This window comes from Papaver somniferum, unplaced genomic scaffold (assembly GCF_003573695.1).
Source record: "Papaver somniferum cultivar HN1 unplaced genomic scaffold, ASM357369v1 unplaced-scaffold_19, whole genome shotgun sequence".
Classification (NCBI taxonomy): domain Eukaryota; kingdom Viridiplantae; phylum Streptophyta; class Magnoliopsida; order Ranunculales; family Papaveraceae; genus Papaver; species Papaver somniferum.
Window position 1 is genome coordinate 5931243 of NW_020628818.1, and position 19384 is coordinate 5950626.

Sequence of the window (19384 nt, forward strand, 5' to 3'; positions counted from 1 at the left end):
TTGAACCAAAAATTTCTACTGAGTTTGGAAACTTCATAAACTCAAAAGCCGGTTGCTTAAGTACGCATACCCGTACGCAAACTTAAGCTGGTTACTTTGTCAAATCAGTCAAGTACATGAACTTAAACATTTAAATCATAAGGAATGCAATCTTTGCAAACTGTGGCTATAATGTTCATGATTGATTCAAGTGAATCAAACCGATTTTATTTCAATTGTGTTTTCTAAACAATTGAACAACTCTTAACTAGTTTCATTTGAGTCATTTGAACTAGTTATGGTTAAGATGAATAAGGTTGATATGAGAGTAATCATATGGCTAACCTCGGTTAACTATTTTTGAACCAACATGGTGTACACTGATAGACACATTTTTGTGTCTAAGTTGTCCTTAATTTTCTGTATTGTTGGTACTCGATTTCGTACTTATTATGGTGTTTTGTGTGTTTGTAGGTACTTTTTTGGAAATGAATATTGTTGGAAAATTCGGCTGGAAAAATCACTCAAAGCAACCCCGGAGGACATTTTCTAAGCGGACTCCAAGTTTGGATAAGGGGAACCCTCATTCTCAGCACCCCGGCTATGTGTATCCCAAATTCATCTTTAGCACCCATCTTCCTTGTTTGAATTTTTGTTTTGGCGGGAAAATGGAGCAGTGAACTGGCAAAGTTTAAAATCAAGAATTTGACGTGATTTCTTGAGATTCAATGGCTGAAACTGTTAGGGAATGTTCCTTTGGTCGAGACAGGATTGGTATGGGCTTTGGAATCGGCTAAATTTGGCTAGATAACTCGCGAGAAGAAAACAGGGTTGTTCGTGCATGGGAGAGTTATTTCACGGGATTCTGTTGGTTTTGGAAAGTTGGAGCGAGTCTACAACGTGTATCAATCAGTTTGGAGTGTGTAAACAACAACTAGTTGCGTGAGAAGTTAAAACAGGGAAGAAAATCCATATCTTGCATGCAAATATTTTTTATTGATTCCCGAGTAATGAAAGATTTTTGGGGATTAATGAGCGAGATTTCTTGGTCTTGTTCGATGTAAAAGAGTTGTTGGGATGTCAGAGAAGGGGGATGGAGATTTTGGGAGACATTGATCACATTACAGAGCTAGGAATTTCGAGTTGCAGAGAATAGCCATTTTATGCTGCTGTGAAGAACATAAGACGCACATAGAACAGTTGTTGTTGCTACAATGTCAGCGACAGTACTCATGTATCGTTCTTTGTAACAGCTAGTTTGTAACAGAAATAAGTGCTACAAACCCGTTTTTAATTATTTTCTCCCATATTATCATCCTTGTAAGCACCTTTTGAGCAATGTATTATCTTTTTGAGTGCGTTTGCATCATGAGAAGCTAAACCCATCACTGGGACGATAGAGGCGGCAGTTTTTCACCCATCTGGTAATTAAATTAATTCTTTTATTTATAACTATGTGCATAGAATTTAATTGTTTTATGATTTCAATTAATTATTTGTTATTTTGTCTGATGTCGCATGCTTAGTTTTGATTACTTTTGATGCGTCATGCTCACAACTTACAACTAATGTTTTATGAAATCTACTTTGGCAAAGAATAGAGTTAATATTTCTTTTATTTTAAGCTATAATTGCCTAGGATTAATTTCTGAACCACTTGAATATGAAAAACAGTGAAATCTTGAGTCCCAGTAAATTCTTCATCATGTGACATATTTTGTATATATTTTCTTATTTTTAATATTTTCATATTTAAGCCTAGAATCAATCTCAACAAAGTCCGAGTGAATGACAACTCTATTTACCACTATCTAAAATTCGATCATACACGTTTAGGTACGCTACATAAACCTAAATGAGGGTACATTTCATTTGTGTGTAACAAGCTAAGTTCGATCTAATGGTTAAAAGATATTAGCTTGGTTGAATCAGGTTTTTCATCTAAAGGTGAATATTGAATGCTTTGTTACCAAGGTAACTTGGATTGCAAACCCTGATTTGAAAACTATATAAAGGATAACTTTAGCAACTGGGAAAACTAATCCCCACACCTCCTGTGTGTTACTAGTTGCATAAGTAGAGTAGATTCTCCTTTAACCTTAAGTTTCTTCTCGAGACCCCGTAGGTTAACGACTTGAAGACTTCATTGGGATTGTGAAGCCATACCCAACTATTATCTTTGTAGTTTCCTGATATGATCTTGATGTTTCTATCGTGTTGAGTGCAATTGAAATAATTGGCTCGAGATTTTATATCTCCGATAGGCAAGATAAAAAAGTAATCACAAATATACTTCGTCTCATCGTTTGAGATTCCACAATAACTTGTTTCGCTAGTCGATTAAGTTTATTGTGAGGTGATTGATAATACTAGGTTGTTCTTCGGGAATATAAGTTTGGTTTATCAATTGGTTCATGTTCACCTTGATTTATCAAAAGACGGAACAAAATCTCTTGGGTATTTATGTGGGAGACATATTTATTCCATTCTATAGACTTTTCCGTGTGAGACAAATTTGTCTATCAAGTCTTTGACTTTGGGTCGTAACAACTCTTAGTTGTGGGTGAGATCAGCTAAGGAAATCAAGTGCGTAGTATCCTGCTGGGATTAGAGACTTAAGGAGCGCAACTGTACCTTGAATCAGTGTGAGTGATCAAAATTATAAGTCCTGGTTTGTCAATGTTAGTGATCAAAACTATAAGTCCTGGTTTCTAGCATATATGTAGATGTCTCGCACTAGGACATAAGTAGTGTAGTTGAGATTAAATCTCTCGACGTTCATCTCTTGAAAACGAAGAACTTCTAAGGGGAGCTTGTGGAATTTCTTCGACAAAAGGTATGTGGAGGCTTGAACTTATCTATCACTTGGAAAATCTATTTCTACTATCGCCTATATTGAGACATAAGTCGTGTTATGATATAGTTTTCTCTATACACATTTGAGATTTCGAGCTGAGTATATCTCTCTTACATATTTCTCGAAATATGTGTTGGTAAGCTTTCGCTTCGACCAAGTTCATCTTATATCATGAGAAAATTTCCGAGTAACATCTTACATGGTTTATGTGATACAATCATTTGGTGTAAGACTTGGAAGGTTTCAATAATGATTATTTCAATATCTTGAAAATTGCTTTGATGTTGATAGTGTGTGAAAACGCTATTAACATTATAGAAGAATGTTTCAATGATTGAAATAAAGAGTTGATGATGTAACCATCTTTGGATATAAGCATATATAGTGTGTTTGCACATTAATGTATAAGACCATAAATCGGAAGCCAAGAGTATGAATATGTGTGTATATAAATTTGGTGAAGGAGACATGTCATACTGGCGGAAGTTCTCAAACCGAGAATTTCTGCTGAGTTTTGTTTTGGAAAAACTCACAAACCAGTCACCTTAAATATGCGTACTCGTATGCATACTGGCGGAAGTTTTTGAACCGAAAATTTCTTTTGAGTTTGGAAATTTCACAAACTCAAAAACCGGTTGCTTAAGTACGCATACTTAATCTGGTTACTTTGTCAAATCAGTCAAGTCCATGAACTTAAATCATAAGGAATGCAATCTTTGCAAACCGTGGCTATAATGTTCATGATTGATTCAAGTGAATCAAACCGATTTGATTTCAATTGTGTTTTCTAAACAATTGAGCAACTCTTAACTAGTTTCATTTGAGTCATTTGAACTAGTTATGGTTAAGATGAATAAGGTTGATATGAGAGTAATCATATGGTTAACCTCGGCTAACTATTTGTTAACCATCATGGTGTACACGTTTAGGTACGACTACATAAACCTAATTGAGGGTGAATTTCATTTGTGTGTAATAAGCTAAGTTCGATCTAACGGTTGAAAGATATTAGCTTGGTTGAATCAGGTTTTTCCTCTAACGGTGAATATTGAATGATTTGTTACCAAGGTAACTTGGATTGCAAACCCTGATTTGAAAACTATATAAAGGAGGACTCTAGCAACTGCTAAAACTAGTCCCCACACTCATGTGTGTTATTAGTTGCATAACTAGAGTCGATTCTCCTTTAACCTTAGGTTTCTTCTCGAGACCCCGTAGGTTAACGACTTGAAGACTTCATTTGGATTGTGAAGCCAGACCCAACTATTATCTTTATAGTTGCGTGATCTGATCTTGCTGTTTCTATCGTGTTGAGTGTAATTGAAATAATTAGCTCGAGATTTTATATCTTTGATAGGCAAGATAGAAAAGTAATCACAAACAAACATCGTCTCATCGTTTGTGATTCCACAATAACTTGTTTCGCTAGTCGATTAAGTTTATTGTGAGGTGATTGATAATACTAGGCTGTTCTTTGGGAATATAAGTCCGGTTTATCAATTGGTTCATGTTCACCTTGATTTATCAAAAGACAGAACAAAAACTCTTGGGTATTTCTGTTGGAGACAGATTTATTCAATCCTATAGACTTTTCCGTGTGAGACATATTTGTCTATCAAGTCTTCGACTTTGGGTCGTAGCAACTCTTAGTTGTGGGTGAGATCAACTAAGGGAATCAAGTGCGTAGTATCCTGCCGGGATCAAAGACGTAAATAGCGCAACTGTACCTTGAATCAATGTGAGATTGATTAGGGTTCAACTTCAGTCCAGTTCGAAGTTAATTGGTAGTAGGCTAGTGTCTGTAGTGGCTTAATATAGTGTGGTGTTCAATCTGGACTAGGTCCCGGGGTTTTTCTGCATTTGCGGTTTCCTCGTTAATAAAATTCTGGTGTCTGTGTTATTTCTTTTCCGCATTATATTTTGTTATATAATTGAAATATCACAGGTTGTGCGTTAAGATCAATCAATTAGAATATCCAACCCTTGGTTGTTAATTTACATTGATTGACACTTGAACATTGGTCTTTGGTACCGTTCAAGTAATTCCTCTTATATTCAATCAGGCTCGCAGATTTCTATTTGCTGATTGCGGATTGAATTAAGAGTTAGAGATATTAAAATATGTGATATACTTTAATTTAGATTAAGTCTGACTGTCTAGTTGATTCTCTAGAAAGCGTAATGGAGTAAGTCCTCTCAGATTGCCAAACGAATTGTTGGGTGTGGTTGTTGTACCCCCGTATTTTCAATATGAAAAATTAGAGTACCCCATAAAATCCAAACTTTTATTTGGAAAGCTGCTAGAAATGCTATACATGCTAGACATGTTCTTCAAACTAGAATGTCAATGAATGAGGTTGACTGTTCTAGGTGTCGTCATCCTAATGAAACTGTTATGCATACTTTGTTCTTATGTCCTTTTGCTAGTCATGTTTGGTTCTTATCCTATGTATGTGTCAATACCCATGTTTTTAGTAATCACACTTTTACTAATTGGTTGATGTTCTGGTTAGTTGACCCTGACTCTAAATTGCCCGATGAATCTCAGTGTTTATTTGTTACCATTCTTTGGTCTTTATGGAGTAGTAGAAATCTGTTTGTTTTTCAAAACACCAATTAAAACCATTTAGTAGTTCTTAACAGAGCTAGAGCCATGTTGTTGCCAGAAAACCTAGTACACATGTTATCCATTCTATACGTATTGTTTTACTGGATACATGGATACCCCCCTCAACTGGTTGGATAAAATGCAACACAGATGGAGCTTTTGACGATTCTCTCTTTGAAAAATGGATCAAGTCTATGTGATGAGGGATTTTACCAGTAAGGCTTCTTTTTGTGTTGTTATGGTTTTTGAAGTCCAATCTGCTGAAGAGGCTGAAGCTAGAGCATCTGGGTGGTTTTAAAGAAAGCAGTGGAGCAAAATCTTACACATATCATTGTTGAAAGTGATGTGCAAGACCTCATAAATCGTTTTTCCTCTAGTCAATTTGACGGTGATTCTATGACAAATGCTATCTTTAAGGATATTAAGTTTTTTGCTTCTAGTTTAAAAGCTTGTAATTTTTCTTTTCAACCTTGAACTTGTAAATTTGTAGCTCATAAGCTAGCTCAGTGGAAAGAAAACATAAATCTACTATGTACTGGTATGTGCCTCCTATCTGGTTGTTGCCAGTTGTTGAGGGGATCATTAGCTTTGCCGAAAGCCTTCGTTTATAAAAAAAGAAAACGAAAAAAAAAATGGTTTACAATAGTATTATGTACTATAAAAACAAAAACAAATGGATATCATATAGGTAGTGGCTATCTACTCATAGATATGTTTCACCAAAACTATGAGATAATAATCTTAAACCACCTTATTCATTACACTAGCTACTTACGTGCACTTTCGCATGTCTTATGGACAACAAAGTTAGTGTGTTAGTATGCATGGTGGGGTTAATGTCCTACTCACACCTTGAGCTAGTGGGTGTCTTCACATGGTTAAGTTAGAATTGGTATAAATACTGAATGGGCTGTAACTTATTTGAGTATCCCATTTTCTTATAAGTTTAATAAGAAATCACTCTTCTCTCTTACATTATCTAAAGTTAATTAATTTGAGATTATATCTAATATTAGTACCTAACTAATATTATTAGTGGCTTAATGATTACACGTTATCAATACGAGTTAACTCTATTTTCTTCGAGTTTTGGGTTATTACTAGTTCTGATAATATAGATGCTGCCAAAACTTTCCGAAGCGAAAGATAACTTTAATTACTATATTATTGTTATGTCGTCGAATTTAACTAACTTTGCGAAAGATAACCTTGCGGCTTTAGATATTTCTGGTGACAACTATATTTCATGGGTTCTGGACACAGAGTTACATCTTCAGGCCAAGAATATTGCACACACAATTAAAGCGGGAAATGTTGTGTCCCAGCATTGGCTTTAATTTTTCTTCGTCATCATATCCACGACGGGTTGAGATCAGAATATCTAACTGTTAAGGACCCTGAGGTTCTGTGGAGTTGCTTGAAAGATAGATATGACCACCTGAAGATGGTTATTCTGCCTAAAGCCAAAAATGACTGGTTGAATTTACGTTTGCAAGATTTTAAATTTGTTTCTGAGTATAATTTTGCGTTGTTTAAAATCACTTCACAACTGAAATTGTGCGGTGAAAATATAACAGATGAACCATTACTCGAGAAAACTTTTACCACTTTCCACGCCTCGAGTGTTTTCTTCCAGCAACAATACCGAAAGCGTCGTTTTAAGAAATACTCAGAGTTGATTTCATGTCTGCTTGTTGCAGAACAAAATAATGAATTATTATTAAGAAATCATGAACCTCGTCCCGTGGGCTCTGTTTCTGTGCCTGAAGCACATGCAACAACGAGTTCTACCAATGGTAATGAACGGGGAAATAATAAGGGTAAAGGGAAACGTGTACGTGGTAATAAAAAGAACTAAGACAAGAGTTCACGGTTTAAGACAAACCACCAGGAGTGGAAAGATGGCACCCAAGGAAAGAGGAAAAGCCAAATAAAGTAAAAGATTCGTCTGACAAGCCTATAAAGAACAAGGAAGATGTTTGTTACCATTGTGGTATGACTGGTAATTGGTCACGTACCTGTCGTACTGCCAAGCATCTTGTTAATCTATATCAAGCATCCATGAAGCGACCCGCAGTTGATATTGAGACAAATCTTATAGAGACTAATGAGGCTTCTACTAGTTCTCCCCACTTAGACTTTGATTTTCTTACAAAGTTAGAAGAAGGAAAGCGGGACATATCTGATTTTCTTAATAAGTCAGATGATGAAGAACTTAACTAGTTCTGTAAACTAGTTGTGAACTTGTGTATTTTGTAATATAGTTGTGTGTACTCTAAGTTGTGTTTTGTTTTGTATATTATCTTTTGTATGTATAATTACATGTTTAATATACGACGTATGTTGTATTAAATTTATGTTGTTCATGTATTATATTTGTTGTGAAGGGTATGGATTCCAGAAGTAATCTATCAAAAATTAATCTTGACGGTGAAGATATGTGTTTGGTAGATAGCGGAACGACTAATACAATATTTCGCAGTAATAAATATTTTACTGATTTAAAAGGATATAAGGCAAAGGTAAACACTATCTCTGGTTCAATTAATTTAATAGATGGTTCCGGAAGAGCCAATATTATCTTACCAGGAGGTACAGAACTGAAAATCAGTGATGCCTTGTATTCCTCGAGATCTTTGAGAAATATGTTAAGTTTCAAAGATATTCGCCGAAATGGATATCATTTAAAAACAATAAGTGGAGATAATACAAAGTACTTATCTATCACATTATCTGACACACGCCAGAAACATGTTGTAGAGAAGCTTGCAGCTATCTCTTCTGGGTTGTATCCTACAACAATCAAATCTATTGAATCTTATAATGTCATAAACCAGAAGTTTAATGATCCAAAAATATTCAAGTTTTGGCATGACCGACTAGGACACCCAGGATCTACTTTGATGGGTAGAATAGTACATAACTCTCAGGGACATCCTTTGCAGAACCAGAAGCTTTTGTTAGCTACGGATATAAATTGTATTGCTTGCTCTATGGGAAAATTGATCCTCAAACCATCATTTACAAAAGTTGTTCTTGAATCGCCAACTTTTCTTAAGAGGATCCATGGAGACATATGTGTACCTATCCACCTTTTTAGTATTTTATGGTCCTGATTGACGCATCTGCTAGATGTCACATGTTTGTCTCTTATCCACAAGAAATGTTGCATTTGCTCGGATTCTCTCCCAAGTAATTAGGTTGCGTGCACATTTCCCATACTTTCCTATAAAGTCTACTCGGCTAGATGGAGCTGGTGATTTTACATCACAAACATTTGATGCATACTGCTTGTCTGCTGGTATTGATGTTGAACATCCTGTAGCTCATGTTCATACACAAAATGGTTTAGCTGAATCATTTATTAAACATTTGCAGTTAATAGCTCGACCCATGTTAATGAAAATGAAATTGCCCGTTTCTGCATGAGGGCGTGCTATTCTACATGCTGCGGCCTTAGTTCGACTTCGGCCCACTGCAAATCATCAATACTCTCCCTTACAACTTGTTTTGGACCATCAACCAGATTTTTCTCATCTGCGTGTTCTTGGTTGTTGTGTATATGTGCTTGTTGCACCTCCATAACGCACTAAATTTGGCCCACAACGTAGGAAAGGCATATATGTTGGTTTTGACTCACCATCTATTATTAAATATCTTGACCCTTTAACTTGTGATATATTCACATCCCGTTTTGTTGATTGTCATTTTGATGAGACAATTTTCCCATCATTAGGGGGAGAATGTAAGCCGCCAAAAGAACAGAGTAAACTTTCTTGGTATGTACCTACTCTGTCTCATCTTGACCCCCACACTAATCAATAAGAAATTGAAGTGCAGAAGATTATCCATCTTCAGAACATTGCCGATCAAATTCCAGATGCATTTGTTGATACAACAAGAGTAACTAAATCATACATACCCGCTAAAAATGTCCCAGCACTTACTAATGTCCCAGTTGGACAGGTCGTGACTGTTCCAGAAAATGATTAGTCTAAGGTACGCCTAAAGCGTGGACGCCCCGTTGGTTCAAAATATTCTGTTCCCAGAAAAAGGAAAAGCCAACCAGAATCAACAAAAGATAGTGCTCAAAAGGAGACTATAGATGAACGATCCTCATTTCCAAACTTACTACCTCCGGTCGAGGAAAATGCCCTTGAAAGGGAACTGGTACCAGGAAATGAAGAAATTTCCATAAATTTTGCATGCAAGAAAGAAATGTGGGATCGTAATAAGGTTCTTGTCGATGATAAATTTTCGTTTACAGTAGCTACTGAGATTACTATGGATAAAGATGACCCCGAGCCACAATATATAGAAGAATGTCGTGAAAGACATGATTGGCCAAAATGGAAGGACGCCATTAAAGCAGAATTAGTCTCTCTCACTAACTGTAATATTTTAGGACCCGCAGTCCTAACACCTAAAAATGTGAACCCAGTTGGTTGCAAATGGGTGTTCGTAAGAAAACGTAATGAGAGAAATGAAGTTGTTCGCTATAAAGCGAGACTTGTAGCACAAGGTTTCTCGCAGAGACCTGGGATTGACTACGAAGAAACATATTCCCCTGTTATGGATGCTATTACATTCCGATACTTGATTAGTATGGCAGTCTCTGAATGACTTGATATGCATTTGATGGATGTGGTTACAACATATCTGTATGGAGAATTGGATACAAATATACATATGAAAATCCCGGAAGGATTTACATTGTCTGAAAACAAACCACGCCATATGTATTCACTTAAACTTAACAGAGCTGTATATGGATTAAAGCAATCTGGACGAATAAGGTATAATTATCTAAGGGAATATTTTATAACTAAGGGATATGTGAATGATCCTATTTTCCCATGTGTCTTTATAAAGAAGACCACAATAGGATTCGCTATCATAGTTGTATACGTTGATGATATCAACTTAGTTGGAACTCCTGAAGAACTCTTAAAGGCAATTGAATACTTGAAGGGAGAATTTGAGATTAAGGATCTTGGAAAAACAAAGTTTTGTCTCGGCTTGCAGATCGAGCACTATCCGAGCGGCATACTTTTTCACCAGAAGATGTACACCGAGAAACTTTTAAAACGTTTCAATATGGATAAATCTTATCCAATTAGCACTCCCATGGTAGTACGATCTCTTGACACTAAAAATGACCCTTTTCGTGTTAAAGAAGAAAATGAGATTCTTCTTGGTCCAGAAGTACCATATTTGAGTGCAATTGGTGCACTACTGTATCTTGCACAATATATTAGACCTGACATTTCTTTTGCAGTTAATTTGTTAGCAAGATTCAACTCTGCTCCAACAAAGAGACATTGGGAAGGTGTAAAACATATCTTTCGATAGCTTCAGGATACTGTAGACATGGGATTATTTTACTCAAAAGATGTATCCCATTCTTCGCATTTAGTCAGATATACAGATGCAGGTTATTTCTCCGACCCACACAAAGCCATTTCTCAAACTGGATATGTGTTTACGAGTGGCAGTACCGCAATTTCTTGGGGATCGTGTAAGCAGAGTTTTTCCGCAACCTCCTCTAACCACTCTGAGATAATCGCCCTCCATGAAGCTAGCAGAGAATGTGTATGTCTAAGATCATGAATCACCCATCTCCGAAGTTCATGTGATTTACCTTCTGTCACGAAAAAACCAACCATCATCAATGAAGATAATGCAGCATGTATCTCATAGATGAAAGAAGGTTACATCAAGGGTGATCGAATAAAGCATATTTCACCAAAGTTATTTTATTCTCACCATCTAGAAAAGAATAAAGATATATGTATCCAGAAGATACAGTCGTGTGAAAAATATGCAGATTTATTCACCAAATCTTTACCGACAACAGTGTTCAAAAAGCTAGCTTATGGGAATCGGAATGCGACATCTGTACAAGAAGTAAACTCAGCGAAGTTTTCATGAGGGGGAGTCAATTTTTGGAACTTGACCCGTTCTACTCTTTTTCCTAGTCAAGGCTTTTTGTCTCTCTCGAGATTTTTCCTTGTCTAGGTTTTAACGAGGCAACATACGCATATCTGCTTTTTTAGAGTTGTACTTTTTTTTCTTTGTTCAGGTTTTTCCCAATGAATTTTCCTGACAAGGTTTTAACGAGACGATCCTTATGAATTGTAGATATCCAAGGGGGTATTATATAGGTAGTGGCTATCTACTCATAGATATGTTTCACCAAAACTATGAGATAATAAGCTTAAACCACCTTATTCACTGCATTAGCTACTTACGTGCACTTTTGCATGTCTTATGGACAACAAAGCTAGTGTATGTTAGTATGCATGGTGGGGTTAATGTCCTACTCACACCTTGAGCTAGTGGGTGTCTTCACATGGTTTAGTTAGAATCTGTATAAATACTGAATGGGCTGTAACTTATTTGAGTATCCCATTTTCTTATAAGTTTAATAAGAAATCACTCTTCTCTCTTGCATTATCTAAAGTTAATTACTTTCAGATTATATCTAATATTAGTGCCTAACTAATATTATTAGTAGCTTAATTATTACAATGGATCATTATTTAGCCGGTTGTTGGTGATATGGGCTTGGTTTTTCTATCGGGCTTCAAATATCCCGAGGTCTCGACTCTCGAGGCCTGTTTTAATTCTTTTCTCTCCGCACCGTTCAAAGCCGAAGGAATTTCTATTGAGAATTTTGGACATTTTTACTCTATTTCTAGGGTTCTGAAATTCACTTCTTCTACTTCTTCTTATTGTGAGTTTTGAATCAGCATCAATGAATCCCTTAACGCTAGTAAAGCGTATTCAACAGATAAATTCAAAAGAAGCAGCTCTAGGTATATCGGATGATGCTTCATGGCATGCTAAATATAAAGAATCTGCATATGTTTTTGTTGGTGGTATTCCTTATGATCTTACTGAAGGTGATCTTCTCGCCGTTTTGCACAGTAAGTAGTAATTCACTTCTCCCCTTATTTTATTTTTTTCTAATTTTAGTGCCAGAGTATTATCAATGTAGATATATAAGATTCCATGAAAATTTTGATTTGTTGCTTTTGTAATCAATGTAGTTGCAAACTCTTATGGTGATTGTTGTAGGTTGAGAAATATGCAATGAAATATTTACTATGAACAACACAAACCTAAAAAAATGAGAAATATAATTTGTAGGGTTTCACAAAACTTTTCCCCAATTTTTTTGTTTGAAGGGATAAAGTGGATTTTTTAAGATCTGTGTGTTCCTTTTAGTAGTCAGTGAGAAAGAGAATGACTGGGTAGAATTAACTAGATTTGTAAACCAAAAAAGGAATTAGAGCTAAGAGAGGCGGAGTGAGTGAGAGAGTGAAAAGGAATACAAATTTAAAAGAAAAAAACTCAAGAAAACGTTATAGTATTGTTTTCTATTTGCTAGTTTTCGTAAACTTTATTTGCGAGGCACACTCCACCAGATATGTTTTCTATAATGTTATGTATTGTTGAGTTTTATGGTACACAAAATAATCTCATAAATTCACACCAAACAGTCTCTTATGTTTTCACTCAGAGATATTTTATGTTATAAAAAATGTGGAACTTGTTTTGATTTTCATTGATAATTTTCAGGTATGGAGAGATTGTTGATGTTAATCTTGTTAGAGATAAAGCGACAGGTAAATCGAAAGGGTTTTGTTTTGTTGCATATGAAGATCAGAGAAGTACAAATCTTGCTGTAGGTTGGTGCTATTTCAGATCCTTGCTTTTAGTTATTTGGAGATTTTTAAGTTAAAATATCAGTTTTGTTCTGATTTAGAGTGATAGGTACAAGATTGCTAGGTACCAGTTCTCTGAGTTTTTTGTTTCTTATAGATAACTTGAATGGAGCTAATGTTCTTGGTCGCATTATTCGGGTTGATCATGTTACAAAGTACAAAAAGAAAGAAGAAGAGGATGAAGAAGAGGAACAGCAGAAGAGGGAGGAGCGTGGTGTATGCCGTGCCTTCCAAAGGGGCAATTGTAATCGTGGAGCTTCGTGCAAGTTTTCACACAATGAACAAGTAAGAAATTATATATACTTTTTTTTTGTGTTTGACGCTGATGCAAAATGATCATGTTCGTTAAACTAATGGAACTAAGATATATCCGATAGAAGTATCTTCTTAACTAGTCAGTATTACCCTTAGAAATTTGTGCATGTCCCGTCCTTATAATTGTAGGATCGGAGTCATGGCCTCACAAGGTCAGGACAATATACATGTGTCGTCTGGTAAAGTAGGATGCAATTACACCTATCAAACACCAATTGAGTTACTGAATAGGAACATGTTTCGTTTCATTGATAATTGAAAATATTACGATGCTACATGACATAGGCTGTTTGTATCTTTGCAGTGGGATATTTTGTAGTTCCAAACTGACCACGGGACCAAATTGCTCCACGGATTTGCCACTGTGCCCTATAATCTTAGATTCAGCTTCCCCTTCCCTGGAATAGATTTATTAGGGGCTAAGGTCTGTAGATCCTGGCTACGCTTAGAAACGTAGAAAATGCTACTTGAATATTGACGTTCCTTGTTCTTTGTGCGCATTGCACACCTGGTGTTGAATTGGATTCACACACAGGCTCATAATTGGTTAGGACTGAGGACTGAATATGAGCTCAATTGCCAATTATTTATTGCTCATCTTGTAGATTCATGCATAAGCAATTTAATTTGTTTTCTTAGCAAAATTGTTTTTTTTTTTTTCTATTTGGCTCAATTTTCTGTTTTTTTTTTTTTTTTTGAATTTCGAATAAAGTTGTTAAGAGAACGTTAAACGCTGGTACTACTTGCCATAGATTAAACTGTACCCTGAGTTGCCATCCATTAGAGAAAAATAAGAAACCAAAAACCCAGCATGGCGTACATGATTGCACTCTATAAGAGTCTTGTCAAATTAATACGTGGCTAATGCAGTAATGGAAGTACATATATTCAATTGAAATCTTGACACTGACTTAGGTTATACTACATAAATTTTAGTGTTAACATACAAGTTGGGATGCTGATAACTTTCAAGCTTAGGTCGTGGTTAGGTATCCAACATTTCTTTCTTGTCGCCTGTTAAGGGCAGCTTCTCTTATCAATGAGCTGGGAAGGTGATATTGGTATTATCTCTCTTATCAATTAGCTGGGATATTGGTATAATCAACAGATAGACACTGTATAAAGAGAACTCACAGATACAAACAGTTTGACGTAAAACCTTTCTCAACCAGAAACTAAGAAAAATTATCCACAATTGACTGGGAATTCTTTTTCAATGATACCAGAATCCGCAGATATAGTATCCCATTCCCCATGTTTTCTTTCTCACAGGCATCTTCATCAACTATGTTCCATAATATCAATACGGCGTTTTAAGTTCTGATTTGAGATTTACAATATTTTGCCTACTCTTATGTAGGACCAGTATTAATATCCAGTTTGATCCAATAGCATTCACCCATGCTACACCATGCATGTTCACCTACCTTACTAGCTTGTGCCATATACATTAGCATGTTGCCTCTTGCTAATATATACGCTGTTTTGAAGGTTTCACATTATGATCTTGCTTATTCACATCATGTAATTACCAAATACAGAGAGCTGCGAACACGGGTTGGGGTGATAAGGAAGATACCGGTGCAAGATGGGGAAAAGACAAGTACGATGGTTCATCAAAGGGTCCCAAAAGTACTGGCAACATGTCGTCCGACCGTCACGGAGAGCCTAAGGGAGGGTTCTCAAGGTTTAGGTCAGATGATAAAAACAGGAGACTACCTAGATCTGAGGAGAACGAAGGGAAGAAGAATATCTTTGAGAAACAAATTGAAACGAAACCAAGAGATGAGGATAGGCGAATCAATGGTAAAAGGTCAGAGAGGTATGAGAAAGAAACAAATCACAAGGACTTGGACAGGCGGTGGACTGAACGGTCTTCAAGTCATGATTCTGAATTGAACCTGAAGGAAGATGGGGATGACAGAGGAAGGCAGGAGAACTCTGGAAGGCGTGATTCAGAACTAAGTTATAAAGGTGACCGTGAGAATAGAAAGGAAGAAAGATTGGGAAGACATGAATCAGAAAGATATCAAAAAGAAGAACGGCACCACAGGGAAGATGAAAAGCGACCAAGGTATGATAGAGATTCTTCTTACCATCACAGGAGAGAGGAAACTGATACAAGCCAGAGGAGGTCACATAGATAAAAGAGTCCTTTGGATGGATTTGATGATAGCTGACAGATGGTTCCAATTGATCAAGAATATCAGGTAAGCATTGGGTCCTTTTTTTTTCTTAATCGTCTACATGCCTGAACTTTGTATCAGTTGTGATATCGTATTGGTCTTGCATTTGATAATTGCAATATTTAGAACTGAAATGTTTGCTTCCCAACATTATAATCTATGTGAGCTCATTTTGGTTGAAACAAAGCCTATCTTCAGGCATGCCTTCTCTACCTGAATATGTAAATTATCATTCAGTCGCTTATTTCTGCATTTTGGTTTCACGTTTGGGAGTTGGTTTTAATTGATGTTGAAAAATTAAATGTACAAATAGGATGCTAAATTGGGGTCGGCATTTACCTTGCTTATTTATTATGTCAGGTTGTTGAACGTAAAAGAAGTACTCCAGTAGTTATGCGGTGAAACTGTAAAACTAAAAATGTATGTTTCAAAACAGTCTCTCTCTTTTAGAGAAAGAAAATAAAATATCATACTGGATCGGTGAGGGTTGTTGGCTTATTTAAATGAAGAAATACTGTCACGATAATTTTATCAAAGTAGAGATCCCTTATAAGTGGGAACCATTATCTTAAAAATTGTAATATAATATTTGGTCTTGATGATACAATGTCAAACCCAGAAACTCAAATCAGATCTTGCCTCCTAAACATTACCCAAATTGCATCTGTTATCCAAAAATAGAAGGGATTATCAAAGTAGTGAAATGAGAAAATTAATGGAGGATGATGATCATGACGATGAGATACAAACTTTCATCAAGGTATGGTTTTATGTTGTGTTGTCATTAGTTTATACGTATTTTATCGTATCAAAATTGATCCCAAAGGGATTTCTTAGATTGATTTTTCTGTTACCAGTTTTCTATCTCTTCACAATTCTTCCATTTTCCCTCAACTCTTTCCATCTTGGTGCTCCTACAGCTTTTTATCTCATTTGGCTTGGAAATTTCAAACTCCTCCTCTTTGCTTTCAATCTTGGCCCATTATCCTCCACCTCCACTTCAAGATTTGATCCATCAAAATCATCTGTACTTTTCATCTCATTAGCTTGCTTTCCCATCAAACTCAAAGAAAACAGTTCAAAACCAAAAATCATCAAAGAACATATTCGCATAAACATTCAAAATAAGAACAAATTCTGGAGAAACCAGTATCTGATTTTAGGCTTAAAAACTTTGATTTTATCTGTTGTGGTCAAGATTTATGATTACAGACAATATGTGAATCCAAACGCAATCTTGGTTATCTACTGCTTACATCTTTACTTTGGTGCTGAGGTCGTTCTAGGCATAAGTCGTGCCATAGCTAAAACCATATTAGGCCTAGATTTGGCACCAGTGTTTGATCAACCATTCCTTTCAAACTCACTCCAAGAATTTTGGGGTCGTAGATGGAATCTGATGGTTACCAGTATTCTACGGTCGACCGTTTATGATCCCGTATGTCGTGTTTCTACGCCTGTACTTGGGAAGAAATTAGGCCCATTACCAGGTGTATTCTTGACATTCGTTGTCTCCGGATTGATGCATGAGGTGCTGTACTATTACTTGACGCGTGTGGATCCTACGTGGGAGGTGACGTGGTTTTTCGTGATACAAGGCCTATGTACAAGTTTGGAGGGAGTAATCAAGAAGTCGTTAAATAACAAGTTGCAGTTGAATCGATGGGTGTCGAGGATTTTGACTCTTGGGTTTATTAGTGGTACAGGGTTTTGGTTGTTCTTTCCGCAACTCATTCGCAATGGTGTTGATATAAAGGCTATAGGTGAGTATGGGATTATGGTGGAATTTGTCAAGAATAAGCTGCACCTTTAGCTAGAAGGTCTATTTTTTTTATGCATGATGTTTGATTGTATTTCGATCTTCAAAGCTCTTTGTATCCAAAAGCTCATTTAAGAATGTTGTCCATTTACAGTTCTTTAAGCTGCACAATATAAGAATTGGCGCTGCCTACTGTTTTGTTGTTTTCTCGTGCTTATTTCATTCCTGTGTAAATACTAACGGTTACTTAAACTTCAGTTTTGGTACTCTGATATTGTTTTTATGGTTGGTTTTCCTGTCCAATGACAAATCAAACGAGGAGAATGCATTGCTACCAATTGACACTCTCTCCTGTTGCATTGGAAGTATCCCATTGTAAACATCAAGTTTCTTATACTCAAATGTAACAGGTTTGTGTCCCGATCATGTGAATCAGTTGTCTTATCGTGTTGACGCAACGATGGTCGGTGAGAATGGGTATGAAGAACTAATTTCCTACCATGAGGTAGCACATGCATCCTTGAGGTATATCGGTGGTTTAACTGTTTATTGTTTCTTGTTTGTATTATTAGTTCTCTTATAAAATAAAATAACAAAACATGAGCTAGCACTGCAGCACATGGACTCCGAACAAAGTCTTGCAATTTGTTCTTAAGTTTAAATGCATTTAGGTTGACGTTTGACTCTTATCGAGATTGAGAAGATAATCTGCAAGATGAACTTGATGATAGTACCTTCTATGGAAGAAGAGTATTATTTTGGTGATGAGTTATGGAGATTCATCAAGGTATGCTTTACAATTCTTACATCACTAACTTACTCTTACTTCATTTCAGCAAACATCCCAAAAGGTTTCTTCAGATTCATCTCTGTCCTTCCCGTCATCTTAATCTTTTTTCTCTTGCCTTTTTGTCTATCTTCTGCTCATCTTTGTGGTATCACTGGTTTCTTCATTTCCTGGCTTACTAACTTCAAACTTCTTCTCTTCTCATTTGAACATGGCCCTTTATCGAAGTCAAACTCTGCATCTTTCTCTCTTACATTTTTTATCATCATTGCTTGTTCTCCCATACAAACAAACCCATATTCAAAAACTCATGTTAAACCAAAATCAGGCATCTATTATGTGTTAGAAATCGTACTTGTGGCTTTGTTGATTCCCATCATTTACAACCATAAACAATATTTTTTTGATTTACACCCAAATTTTAGCATATTTCTATACTGTTTCTTATTGTACTTGGTCCTGGAACTCGCTCTAGCCTTACTAGGAATCCTAACCCCGTTTGTTCTTAGACAAAAACTGAAACTCGAACCACAATTCAATGAACCATATTTCTCAACTTCATTGCAGAACTTTTGGGGCCATAGGTGGAATCTAATGGTCACTGGTATTCTACGGCTGACGGTATACAATCCAGTACGATTTACCTGTACGCATTATATCGGAAAAAAGTGGGCGCAACATGTAGGAATACTTGCTACATTTGCCGTGTCTGGATTAATGGATGAGCTGTTATTGTTCTACTTAGGGCGGGTTTGGCCTACATGGAGTGCCCTGTCATTATTGCTTCTCCATGGAATTTGTTTATCTTTTGAAATTGAAATCAAGAAATGCTTTACAGACAACAGGTGGCACTTACATCCGTTAATTACAGGACCTCTGATCATCGCGTTTATGATGGCCACATCCTGTTGGCTGATTTTTCCTCAGTTTCAAAGGTCCGGTATTGATGTTAAGATGGTCAATGAGTACGTTACTGTAGGGCAGTTTGCGAAGGGTGTGTGGGACAGCATGTTGGAATTCTGTTTTGGGGGTGCTGGTGAACTTTAGAGAGGCCCATGCTACTAGTTTTCTGCTTGATCTTTCTGTAACTAGTCTCTTTGTCAAGAGTCTAATGCAGTTACATGGAAGTATCAGTGTCACTAGTAATGGTTACTTGTTTTTTT

The 19384-nt window shown here is 36.3% G+C and overlaps 3 protein-coding genes across 4 annotated transcripts; all 3 read left to right on the plus strand.

Annotated features, from left to right (window-relative positions):
* Window positions 1–12107: 12107 nt before the first annotated feature.
* Window positions 12108–15939, plus strand: LOC113338712 (zinc finger CCCH domain-containing protein 25-like). The gene is made up of 5 exons (XM_026584087.1): window positions 12108–12368; window positions 12675–12680; window positions 13029–13138; window positions 13272–13459; window positions 15031–15939. Exons 1-5 carry the CDS (start codon window positions 12202–12204, stop codon window positions 15634–15636), a joined length of 1077 nt encoding a protein of 358 aa, XP_026439872.1. The 5' UTR covers window positions 12108–12201; the 3' UTR covers window positions 15637–15939.
* Window positions 15647–19323, plus strand: LOC113338710 (acyl-CoA--sterol O-acyltransferase 1-like). Of its 2 annotated transcripts, XM_026584085.1 has the most exons (4): window positions 15647–15699; window positions 17845–17959; window positions 18106–18221; window positions 18789–19323. In XM_026584085.1, exons 3-4 carry the CDS (start codon window positions 18150–18152, stop codon window positions 19266–19268), a joined length of 552 nt encoding a protein of 183 aa, XP_026439870.1. In that variant the 5' UTR covers window positions 15647–15699; window positions 17845–17959; window positions 18106–18149; the 3' UTR covers window positions 19269–19323. The 2 variants fall into 2 exon arrangements, with proteins under 2 accessions (XP_026439870.1, XP_026439869.1); XM_026584084.1 differs by having other exon boundaries at window positions 18106–19323.
* On the plus strand, window positions 16192–17706 carry LOC113338711 (long-chain-alcohol O-fatty-acyltransferase-like). Its single transcript, XM_026584086.1, has one exon. It carries the CDS (start codon window positions 16379–16381, stop codon window positions 17486–17488), a length of 1110 nt encoding a protein of 369 aa, XP_026439871.1. The 5' UTR covers window positions 16192–16378; the 3' UTR covers window positions 17489–17706.
* Window positions 19324–19384: the final 61 nt, after the last annotated feature.

Excerpts from the sequence above, each read along its gene's own strand:
- LOC113338712 (XM_026584087.1), top strand. The coding sequence starts at position 12,202 with ATGAATCCCTTAACGCTAGTAAAGCGTATTCAACAGATAAATTCAAAA. Across the intron at positions 13,139-13,271 it reads AAGTACAAATCTTGCTGTAG|ATAACTTGAATGGAGCTAAT; the intron begins GTTGGTGCTATT and ends TGTTTCTTATAG. Across the intron at positions 13,460-15,030 it reads AGTTTTCACACAATGAACAA|AGAGCTGCGAACACGGGTTG; the intron begins GTAAGAAATTAT and ends TACCAAATACAG.
- LOC113338710 (XM_026584084.1), top strand. The coding sequence starts at position 18,150 with ATGAACTTGATGATAGTACCTTCTATGGAAGAAGAGTATTATTTTGGT.
- LOC113338711 (XM_026584086.1), top strand. The coding sequence starts at position 16,379 with ATGAGAAAATTAATGGAGGATGATGATCATGACGATGAGATACAAACT.